The 12,410-nt window shown below is 35.0% G+C and overlaps 1 protein-coding gene across 7 annotated transcripts in view; it reads right to left on the reverse strand.

The window, feature by feature from the left end:
• Nucleotides 1–3,418: 3,418 nt before the first annotated feature.
• LOC131038040 (uncharacterized) overlaps nucleotides 3,419–12,410 on the reverse strand; it is a 187,257-nt gene continuing 178,265 nt past the window's right edge. For 2 of the 7 annotated variants that reach the window (XM_057970314.2, XM_057970321.2), the window contains 9 exons: nucleotides 9,664–9,738; nucleotides 9,311–9,558; nucleotides 9,135–9,206; nucleotides 7,983–8,123; nucleotides 7,734–7,815; nucleotides 7,543–7,589; nucleotides 7,338–7,419; nucleotides 6,613–6,748; nucleotides 3,419–3,875 (listed from right to left, as the gene is read on the reverse strand). In XM_057970314.2, the coding sequence (XP_057826297.1) occupies nucleotides 6,665–6,748; nucleotides 7,338–7,419; nucleotides 7,543–7,589; nucleotides 7,734–7,815; nucleotides 7,983–8,123; nucleotides 9,135–9,206; nucleotides 9,311–9,558; nucleotides 9,664–9,738 (831 nt within the window). In that variant the 3' untranslated portion in view covers nucleotides 3,419–3,875; nucleotides 6,613–6,664. Of the gene's footprint in view, nucleotides 3,879–6,599; nucleotides 6,749–7,337; nucleotides 7,420–7,542; nucleotides 7,590–7,733; nucleotides 7,816–7,982; nucleotides 8,124–9,134; nucleotides 9,207–9,310; nucleotides 9,559–9,663; nucleotides 9,739–12,410 lie in introns of all 7 variants that reach the window. The other 5 variants (XM_057970320.2, XM_057970319.2, XM_057970316.2 and 2 more) reach the window with 5 other exon arrangements.

Below are 12,410 nucleotides of genomic sequence, written 5' to 3' on the forward strand. Positions count from 1 at the left end.
TTGTAGGAAACAATTAACAAATTCCAAGCTTTCATGGCCAAGAATAGAGAAGAACAAGAAGTGTCTCTTGACACTTGAGCTGCGTTTTTGTTTTGTTGTAGATTGTTTTTCCCTTTTTGAAAAATTACATGTGATATCTAAACTTGTAATTACAATTAGCCACATTACTTGTATTCTTGTAACTTGTGATTACATGTAAACAAATTACAAGTTGAAAGACAATAGGACTGTAATTTGGAATAAGTCATAGTTAGTTATAGTTAGTTGTGGAATAAATCTTAGTTAGTTGGACTTCTCCCATTTTTTGCTCTTAACCCCTCTCTTATATATTGGAGGGTGCTCTGTGTAATTTTTATCTTTTTGGAAAGCATTAAGAAAACTTTGCAGAAATTTACAGTGATAGATACTTTGTGATTTAAACTTGTAAATTGGATTCTCAAGCAATATAAAGAGGACATTTGAGTTTTAGACTTTGTGTTGAGGTTTTATTCATATATCCATTGTGTTCTTATGTCATAGTTTTATATTTTTTTACATATACTTGAGATTTTAGTGAGGTTAATGGAAAGAGCTTTGATCTAATTTCTTGCAGACTTTGTGCTGCAAATATTGATGATTGAATTAGTGTAGTTAAGTGTTCATAATGGAGAGAGATTACAAGACTTTGTGCTTGTAATTGTCCCTCTTTATAGTAGTTTGGAGTGCATCATATTGACAGACTTTGAGTTGTTGTATGTTGAATATTGTTATCATATTAATCATTTGGAAGGTAGATAGGACAATAGAAAAGTAAGGACTTTGAGTTTTGCTTCTACATTCCCATCTTGGGAAAGTGACCGACGACTTTGCACTTTCATGGAAACTTTGCTTCCTTTTATATAAGCATCTTTGTAGTTGTTGGTATTTGCTAAGTTTCTATATTTGTTACTTTGGTTATAGTTTCTTTTTTGAAAAGAGAAAAGAATATCATCTTTTGTGAAAAAAAGAGAAAAAAATGTCTCACCCAAGTTAGATTAGTGTTTATATGTTATAGTTAATTTGTAATAGTAGGAAAGGGGGAGTCTTCCATTATAATTAGGAGAGTTTTTAACTCACATGCTGTGGTTGAAACCATAATTTTGCACGTCTTCCCAGGTGTACAAAATTTTCAACCAACAAGAGGAAGATGCCTTTTGTTGTTTTGTTGACTTCAAAAATGCTTTCAAAACCATTCGTAGGGATAGAATATAGCATATAATAGAAGAAATCAAGATTCCTTTGCATCTTAGAGCAACTGCCCATAGGATTTATGAAGAGGTTAAAGTTAAAATCATAACTTCAACAAGCATTTCAAAAAGATTTAGGAACAAAATTAGGGTCAAGCAAGAGTGCCCCTTATCCCCTACTATTTTTGGTCTTTATATTGACAAGCTTGAGGAATGGTTAAATTCAAAAGGTGGAGATAGGGTTTGCTTGGAGGAGTTTGTGATAAGGCTTCTTCTCTATGTTGATGACCTTATTTTGAATGCAAATTCAACTCAAGGTTTGTAAGAGCACTTATATGCCCCTGGACATTTTTGTAGTGTAGTGGAGATGCAAGTTAACATCAACAAGACTAAAGTCATGGTTTTCTCTAACAAAAGAAAGCAAAGTCAATATAAGTTCAACTTTGAAGCCAATATTCTTGGAGAAGGTACAGAGTACAAATATCTTGAGATTGACTTCAAGTAGCTAATTTGGAAGGGCTGCAGAACAAAAAGAAAAAAAAAAACTTTGGTAGGATAGAAAGTGTTATATGCTCTTCAAAATAGACGTAGAAAGGCTGAACTTTGGGATTGGAAAACTACCTAGGTTCTTTTTGGTCTTTTAGTGCTCCCAATTGTGTTATATGGATGTGAATTGTGGGCTAGCAACACTTCTAAATCAAAGAGGAAATAAATTGAGAAATTACAAAAGCATTTGATCACAAGCAAGTTCAAAATTAAAAGTTTAGCTACTTATTGACATTATGCTGAGTGAAGTGGGAGCAATCCCTACTGAAGCCATGATGCGTCTCATAAGATATTTAAAAAAAATTGAACAAATGAAGCAAGCAAATGGCCTAAGGTTGTTTTCAGTGACAACTTGAGCAAAAGAAAGAAGACTTGAATGAGACAAAATAAATTTAGTAAGCATACTTGGAGTAAAGTGCTAGGGAGAAAAAATAAATATTATATCGAGGAGTTGAATCTCACATGTGTTCTTTTTCAAAAAGTGTACATAAAAGCTTGTATTCCATGGAGAGCCAAAATTCTACCACTCAATTAAGAACTAACTCTCATCAACTCCACTGTGAAAAAGGCAGTGGAAAAGGATGAAAGAAACTTGGGAAGAAAGGGTGTATATTTTTTGCACGTTTGGGGCAGTTGAATCTGAAAGACACTTTATTATTTTGGATTGTAATGCTTATAGAGACATCAGGAGCAATTGTGGTAATATCTTGACAGCTAGTTCTTGGTATAGCCTTTCCAGTGAGGGGGTTGTTGAGAAATTAGGGGAGCTCATTATCATCTTGTATAGAAAAAACATTGAATTGCAAAAGTTGAAGATGGCAAGATAGACTGTCCCATAGGCTATTTAATGTTTAGCCTCACGGATGTTAAAAGAATTTCTTTTTCTCTTTTCCTTTTTCTTTCTTATAGATGCCTCTTTTCCATTTGATGACGTTACATGTTTATTTTTTTACTAAATTTTTTTATAATTGTTTATTGGATCTTTTGACATGAGAATTACCCCTAACCTCTTGTGAATATTTTGTCTTCCTTGATCTAATCAGATGTCCTTTACATCTAATAAATTCCTGATCTAGTATATCTTATTTTTTACCTTTGGGATACCTTGTTATTCCAATAGGAGAAATCTTATGGTTTCTGTAAAAGATGTTGCTTTAGTTGATGTAGAGATGGATGGAGGCGAACCGATATTGTATTATAATTTTTTATAAAACAATGTCAACAAAATTCAAACAATTGTCATCAAATTTAATGTATATGAAGCGGAAGCAACTATGCACCATGAAAACTCAAAACGAAAGTAATTCTCCTAATATATTCTGAGATATTAACTTGTATTCAGAAGTTTGACTGTAAGACTGAACCAATAACGAGTTAAAAAGAATATGAATGCAATTATTCTCCTTAGACTTTTGCAATTGAGAATGATGTTCTTCCACATATTTGAGGTACTGAATATGTATTTCAAGTTTGAGAAATAAGAAATATCTATTGGATTACATGTTCGAATATTGTGAACCATGATAGGCACTTTGAAGATACCCAAAAGTGATACAGTTACAACCGTTTGAAATACATAGTTTGTTTTACTCTATACTCAAATTAGCTGCTAGATAATTTGATTTTTGAACACAAAGAGAGCAAGTGCCCAAACTGAACAAAAGAAATGTTTCATCACCTAAGATAAATTAATTCCAAATACCTTTCTAACCGATATCCTCTTCACTACCTATTCACTTCATAATCATTTGCAGAGTTCAAGAATAGAATCACTCTAGCCAGAAAAGTTTGAAAAATAGAAGTTAATATTTTTTTTCTTCAGAAATGCTTCTTATAAGTCGAGTTCAGCCAGCCAATGGAATATTTTGAAAAATATAGTTGTAAGAAAAGAACACCACTCTGCCATCTATAAGGAGCATCTCTGAAAAATGAAACAAATTAGCATGTAAGCTTAGGGCTTGTCCTGCATTCAACCAAACTTAACTAATTTGGCCCTCCTCAAGTACCAAAAGTATGGACATCATGTTAACCTTCTGATGAAAGACTGCAAGCTATCCAAAAGAACTCCAGAATGCTAACTGATGCCAGCGGAATGCTCTGCCATTTGGAAATCTACTTTGCAGCCTGCTAGACCAGATAAAATGTCAAGTTACCAGACAGTTTAATATCCACCACTGTAATGGCTTCTGCTCTGTCATCATACTAATGCAAAGAATGCATACATTTTAGCAGTCAAATCATCCATAAAGGTAGATGACGTATTATTACATTGTAAAATAGATGGAAGGAAATTAAATAGCCAAGCACGTTTGGACAAAGCCTCTCAGCAATGCCAAGCTAGACAATTACTTTCTTTGACTTCCTATTTCATATACCCATTAAAGCACCAGAATCCTGAAAGTTACATGCACAACTTCATGTTTAATGAATTTTTCACAACTAATTTTGTATTGTAGTGATGGACTCTGGGAAACTTATCAATGAGAACTTTTGCAATGTGTTGAAGGCAAACCAAAAATATGCCCAATGAGGACTTCGATCCCCAACAACTTTTTTATTATTGGACAGGGACCAACAAAAGATCCTAATTGTGTAATCACCTCAGACCCAAAACTTCCCTTGATCATATGGTGTGGTAAGTGAATGCATCTTGCCCTCCATTTCCCACTTCCAGAGAGTTCCATGCAGATTGAATAGCATTTTAGAATGTGTAGCAAGGGTTTCAATGCAAGTATAATGAGCTTTATCTCCAAAAAAGCTATTCTTTAGTTCATTATCCTTCCATAAATGCAGGCTACTAGCTTGCATGGAATCAAGTGCTCTCCTAACATATCTCAAGCTCTCTCTTTTTGTTTAGTAGAAATGCATCTTATAGTAATTACTACATAGAGAAAATAATTACATCGATCTAGCAATAAGGGGTACGAGGAATTTCTCTCTGTATATAAGCTAAAAAGGTAAACATTTAAGCTTATGTCGCAAGAGACAATGACTTGACGTCTTTGTGAAAACTTTGATTTTAACTCTGACAAACAAAACAATCTTGAAAAGAATGTCTCATCTCTCCTAAGCTGAGAAGTGAGAAGCTGGCACGAAAAGTACTTTTGCTTGCCAACTTCCGTGGGGACCCAATTGCAGTCAACCAAATTTTGTGCAATAAAATTTACAGCTTCCCCTAATCATTCAAGTGTACCTGAGCAGAGTTCCTCATCAAGTGAGGAGAGCATTAAATAAATATTTAAATTCAGCTCAAAGCCATATTTAAAAGGTTTTTGTTGGACATCTTCAAAAAAATGGAGCATAATAACAAGAATCATCAGCTATGGAAGTTGGAACTCAATTACTAGTGCTTCTGGTATAAACACCACGTACCAAACACCATAGATAACAAGAATGAGATGGGGTTTGACCGAAGTCTCACATTCTTCTGGTTTTCAAGGTTGATTTCCAAGCAAAGTTCATCATGTCCAAGATGATCACCCAACTCTATTTTAATGGTCATGGTTAGTGTAATGATGTGACAATATTTGTAAATTTGTTATGGCATCCCGATTTCAATTTTGACTCATAGACTCAATAGGGTTATTTTCAAAATGAATACCATCAACAGAACTGCTACGCTAATGGTAAAAAGTTATTGGGAAGTAAATAGTACTATCTTTCATAAAGACCAAAATCCAGATAAGTTCAGACTCATGGTAAGCATTCCAATGCTTTATCATCACTTACAAAGTATCCTAACAAGTGAAGCACCTCTCATATATTTCAAGATTGAGAACACATTCAGACTTAGTTTTTGTTAATTCAATAAACTGGGTAAGTAGATGGCTCTCCAAATGTGAACTGAAAACCATCAAAATTGTAACCATCAGCATAATTACTTAAGCTTCAGCTAGTTATAACATTGACTCACCATCTTTGCTATTAAAATTTTACATTCAGAGTTCATATCTAGCTGCATAGTCTAAGTCATAGTTGTAAGAATTGGACTCGGCAATTACTCAGTATGCCCAAAATTTAAAAAAAATTGGGACTCCACAATAACTCAGCAATTTTATCAAACATTTTAAAATACATAATTTTATAAAATTTTTCTTTAAAAACACATATTACTAAATTTGTAAAATATAGTATTGATTTCCATCATATATATATCAAAATTAGAGTTTAATACATATCATACTTTTCAAGCGATTTTTTAATGAAAAATCAAAAGTCTCTAGTGAGTTTTTGATGAGTTTTTATCAAAAATTGCCACAAGTTATTCAAAAAATTGCTGCCAAGTTTTTAGACGAGTAACTTGCTAGGACTTTTGGCTTGTGAGAACTCACGAGTTTTTAAACTATCGTCTAGGTTACGACTTACAGAGTGATTGGTTCCAACTGCAACAGCAATAAACAAGGGCTACAAGTTTCACAAAGTAATATCAAAGTACTTCATCCATGAAGGGGAACGGATCCTAAGAATTCTTCATCCTTGAAAATTATTGTCATTAAGAAAACTCTTAGTACATGCAAATAGTATACTAATCATGTCAGTAGCAAATCTGGTACATCCTAAGTCACTTGTCAGAATGTATATTGCTTTTACTGGCATGGAGTTCATTGAGAAACAGTAGCTCTACTTGCTCGGGCAGAAAGTGGACATGCTACAGTTCTGAACCATGCCTGATGCAGACTGAAAATTTTGTAAATATAATGCATACCTTTCTTGCCCAAAAATAAAAGAAAAAATGACCATAAAACAAAATGCACTGCGATGAATGAACACTCCTATCTTTTATCTTTTGTACCCAATCTAAGAAAGGTACATCTTAGAAGTCTATTAGTGAAGAAAACATATTACAACCTCTTGAACAAACCTCTTTTATATAAAGCAAGAAGCAACATTATCCTCGTACTCCAGAAGCAAAGTCACAGAACAGCTCCAGTCATGAATCTGTGATCTAAGACAGCTTTTGCTGTTGGACGTAAACGATAATTGGGATTTAGCATTGCCTGTGAAAATGGAAGCCATAAATAAGAATCTGAAACAAAAAAAGTAGTGAAATTGAATTACAATATCCATTTCTGTAGACAACAGTCCTGCAGTGAAATTATAATTATGATAATTATGTAAAGCAATGTGCAAGAACAAGAGTGAACATTTATAAGCAATGGGAATGAAAAGAACAAAAAAGGTTTCAAAAAATAAAAATTTAATGAATTGTAAAAACACGATATAGAAGTCATTGATTCATGGCCTAAAGCATCATTCTTAATGAGCTTAAAACTTGAGATTGTGAAACTAGACAAAACTATATTGCAACAAAATTAATGTGAATAAAGTAATAATAGATAAGACTCCATTCCAGGGAAACGCAGCTCCATAGAAAGAATACACCTGGGAACTAAAAAATTGAGACTCTAACAGCTCCACTTCAAATCAGAAAAACCAGAAACAAAATTATATATTGAGCTACCTAGACTAGCTCCTAGACTGAGCTATTTCAAATTAGAACTAGAAACCAATCTACTTTGAGATACCTTGAGTAGTTCCAGGCCAGCAACAACTGAAAAAAGAACTAGGAACAAAATTTTGAGATACCTGGAGTAGTTCCCAGCCAGCACCATCACCAAGATCAAGGAAATTCACTCCTTCTGTCCAGCGATCATCTGCTTTACAGTACCTGTATGAAAAAGCTCATTAAGTTTAGAATTGATGACATAAATATGAATATACAACAAATATCATTGAACTTAACTTTCAGCCAACCACAAGTGATAAAAGCTTAAGGAGAGTAGAACCATACTCTCTTACTGCTTCCATATCAAGTTGAAAAGTACTTTCTAATAGCCTCTGTAAAATGATGAGAAAGTATGATTAATTCCCGTCTTCGGGAAAAGCTGTTACTGATTAATTACATTCTTCAGCAAAGATTGATATCAGATAAGCTATCAAATGTTAAATTTTTTTCTCCTAGTTGTCTTAGATATGTATAACCTGCAGAGATGGACCATCAATACTTCCAGCTTCACAGAAAGGAATGAATGCCATATATGCTAAAAGAAGGCCTGCTGCATATCTGCCAAAAAAGTGCTAATCAGCACACAAGCATACCTGAGATTTGCACTGCAAACCAAAACATAGATACTCAAGAGAAGATAAGCCATAAAATTAAAAATATTTAAATTGTTGGAATATATAGAAATGAAGATTATTTCTAAATAGAAGATCAATGAACAACTTTACATGTCATCTGCAATTCCAAAGGCTTTTCTCTCTAGTGGTGTTGAAGCACCAGATTTTGCTGCTCTGCGCCATAAACCCTCAGACAGTGCTTCTGAAGCTGTATCTAAAGGCAGATCCCTTGAACCAAAAATTGCCCGATCACTTTGACAAAAGGAAGAATCTTTTAGTTTAAGGAAATCCTATGCTGGAAGAGAATAATATGGATGAGGTTTTATTAGATTCATAAAACATAGAACCACCTTGGACCATATATGTGCCTCATTCCCATCTCAGAGCATGAGGCATTACAAATGCAGGATTTTTTGTATCTAGTATATCAGGAAAACCACAACTTATTTTGCTGAAATTCAGAAATTCACTACTTATAATTATAGGTTAAACTAATGCAATTGTTAAATTCTAAAAGTAAATATTGAATTTAGTTAAATGAGTGAAATAACCGTTTACCTTGAAAATGCCAACATAATCCTATCAGTCTTGTTGATTGATTTTGAGGCTTTCACTCAAACTTAAGGTTCATTTTCAAATTAAATTTAGAATTGTTCTCAATGATTTGCATGACAGTACTTTTGCTGGATTGTTATAAAAGGGTCCAAATCTATTCATCAAACCCATCTCCTGTAAAGTGATCTAACAGATATACTTCAATAATCCAAAAATGAGACCTGCAAGACAGAAAAAGATGTGTCCAGCAAGACAGAAAAGATGTGTATCCTGTAAGACAAGAGATGTGGGTCCTGCAAGATAGAAAATTAAGATGTTGGTCCTGCAAGACAGATTTTGGTCTTTTATTAATCATAAATTCCTGCAGTTCCATTGTAACAATAATACTGACAATGTTCATTTTGATTGTGGGATCATTGCCGTTACACAGTAATCCTATATACTACTAGGACCAGGATCTCTTCATTTTATTACAAGAGAACTCATTGCTTGAACTTGGCATCTCGCATTGGTTTTGTAACCAGATTGATTTTTTCCTTGCAGCATTCATAAAAGAACAGACTATAGAGTAGAAGAGAAGACAGTAAGCAAGAGTACCAAATCCCACACTATCATTGATGTGCAAGGAAAATGCAACTAAATTACCTTATGTCAACTGCAAAAGCTAAATCACAAAATTGGGGCATCATTTAAATACACGCGGATTACCTTATATCAACTGCAAAAGCTAAATCACGAAGACGGGGCACCAGGTAACCTACATCTCTTTCCTCTATTATGCTGTCAAGTTCCAAATAAAGTGGCAGTAAATAATTTTATATATTAACATTCATTCATCAATTATGAAATTAAACAAATAGTCATGCCTGGTTCAACTTTCATACTTCAGGACAACTGAAGCAGGTCCAAGACTCTGGTGCAGTCTATTATGGGTATGCATGTAGGAAAGGCCATTAAAAGCACCACGTAGTAACTTGATTATGAATACTTGACGTCTTTTGATTGGCAAGTCCCTATTGAAACGATCCCAAAATTCCCATTCCCCAACAGCCCGCCCCTCTGTTGTTGCTTCCCTTGCAATTGTGGCATAATTTGCTGCAGTTGATTTCCCATCATCTCGGAAAACAAGCCACTAAACAGTAACAAACAAAAGAATCAGCACCATCTATGTCTGTATGAGTGTTCCAAACAAGACATTAAAAGTAAACAAAATACCAGATTTAAGAACTTGACTTGCCTGCTCTCCTGTACTTGTCTGAAAACCTCCAAGGAGGATCTGAAGGTTAGGGCACATTTCCTCTTCTGGAACATCCTGAGAATTAGTTTTTTTTTCCAGTTAAGTATTACCATGAGTATTCATTTTATCTGTAAACATTGGCAAATAAGACAAACCAAAGACAATTCCACATATGGATAAATTCTAATTCCATAAAACACAAGAAATTTCCTTGACTCCAACAGAGAGAAAGAAACAAAGATGGGCACATTTCTTCTTCTGCGATATCCTGAAAATTAATTTCCTTTCCAGCCCAAAATTTTGAATCGGACTCAAGACTCGGCAAAGAAAAAACTTTAGAATTACACAAAAACAAGAAATTAATGCATATTACAACATTTTACATCTTCCTCTTCCTTGGTGTAGCGAAAACTTGAGGAGAGGTTCTAATAATCGCATTTAAATCGTTGATATTGATAGTATGATACTTCATCATTGATCAATGATATTACGATAGTGATAAAATTAGTTGTCTAAGTTCTCAATTCTGGTCTCCACCTAAGTTACCGGTTCTTCCCCTTTTGGCCTGGGTTACGGTTCTGGTTCTTGCCTGGTCCTGGTTCTCCCCGGGTTCTCCTTGGGTTCCTCCCGGGTCCTTCCTAGGTGGCCGGGTTCCCTGTGGGTCTAAGTTCTCAATTCTGGTCTCCACCTAAGTTACCGATTCTTCCCCTTTTGGCCTGGGTTACGGTTCTGGTTCTTGCCCGGTCCTGGTTCTCCCCGGGTTCTCCTTGGGTTCCTCCCGGGTCCTTCCTAGGTGGCCGGGTTCCCTGTGGGTCCTGCATCGCAGGACCTACAGGGAACCCGACCACCTGGGAAGGACCCTGGTGGAACCCAGGTTGAACACAGGAGGACCCAGGAGGACCCGCGTGAACCCATGCCCGTGGTTTCCCAAAAACGGGGCCCACGGGTCAAAAAAACAATAAAAAACAATAAAAAAAGACTTTTTAAAATAGTTTTTTTATAATAAAACTCTAATTCGCCTCTTTATGACTTTTTAAAAAAGACTTGAAACTTGAATATTATCTTTTTTGCAAATTATGAATATGATATTAGACTTTAGTTATTAGTTTACTAATTACATTTGCGATATATGAATATTTATTGGCATTGGCAATTAATAATTATGGATTTATGATTTATGATTTATGTATGGAACGTCACATTGTATATTTTATTTTTGTATGGATTGTATATATTGACCATATATATAGTATATGGGTATATATATATAATTAAAATATATATATATATACGGACGAACCCGTACCCGTACCCAAGATTTTATTTTTTTTGCCGAATCCGTGAATCCGTACCCGAATCCGAACCCGAACCGGTAACTTAGGTGTCTACTCTAAGATCCCCTCATTGAAATCAAATTTCTTATATGACAAGAGATTCCAATAACTAGTGAGGGTTTGGGAGTCAAGACCCCAGTGGGTTTGAGGGGCAATGATGGCAAGCTGCACAAGGTCTTAGATGTGAGAAAAAACCAACGATTGAGGGGGTGCGGGAGAATGGGTCCCTTCCCCCGGGGGCTGTAAGTGGGGTTTTGGAGACTGCGCCCTCAAATTTTTCTTCTTTTGGACAATTGAAAAGATGAAGCAGATATGAAAAAATGCATTTATAGGGCAAAATTTGACTTTCTTGACTGTTTTTCCCAACTTTTTTTGGCCAAACATCCTTTTATTCTTGCATGGCCAAGTCTAGGTTCAAGACTCACAAGTTCAAGCCTGAGATTCGGTGAGTTTTTGCCTAGGACTCAGCTGAGTACTTGATCAGACTTACTAGGACTCGACTCGCGAATCCTGGGCAAGTCGACTCGGCCGACCTTAGGATTCCTGAGTCTCGCGAGTCCTACCGAGTACTCAGTGTCCTCAATCTACAAGTAGAACCATAAGTACCCTTTTTTTTCTGAAAACATTTAAAAATAAGATGAACTGGAGACTATAGTTGGCATAAAACGCATGTTGTTATGTTTGATAATTATGGTTACCCGACAATGTATTAATTAATTTTATTAAGTGGGTTGTCACTCTCGGGTAATAAGATGAACCGGAGACACTTCTAGATAACTATTAAAATCTTAAATCCACAAAACACAAGAAATTTGTGATTTAAACAAAGATTGAAAGAAAGGTATCTCTTTCAATGTCCATAGATGACAAAAATAGGTTAAGGAACTTAATGAATCAACAATAGAGATAACATGAGGGAGATAAACAACCCCAAAACAAGCTAAAACTTAACTAAAAGAAACAATTAAAAGTCCAACTAACAAAAAGAGTGGTGAACCCAAAGTAGGGGAATCCTAAACATGTCAAAAAGATTAAAGCAATATATTTGTAAAGGTTAATTTGTGTACCCATGCAAATGCCCATTTAGTTTTGGGTCCATTTTGGGAAATTGTCTTAATATAATTACATAACAGCACATGGCATACTCTTGTGTTAAGTTTAGCTCTTTCACCAATCCTTATCCATCCCTTTTTACTCTCACCTACACACACTTCCACAGATTCAACTTTATCCTTGCCCTATTTGCACATGTTTCCACACATTTGCCTTATTATCAACCCACATTTCCATGTATCAATTCCTGATCTCAAGATCTTGAGTTTCCCATCTTGGGTCAATCTTGCAGCAAGGGGGTTTGATCTCAAGCCATGCAAAATTGACCCCAAATTCAAAATGTTAAATTTCAAATTGCAA

This window comes from Cryptomeria japonica, chromosome 2, assembly GCF_030272615.1.
Source record: "Cryptomeria japonica chromosome 2, Sugi_1.0, whole genome shotgun sequence".
In the NCBI taxonomy this organism is placed as follows: domain Eukaryota; kingdom Viridiplantae; phylum Streptophyta; class Pinopsida; order Cupressales; family Cupressaceae; genus Cryptomeria; species Cryptomeria japonica.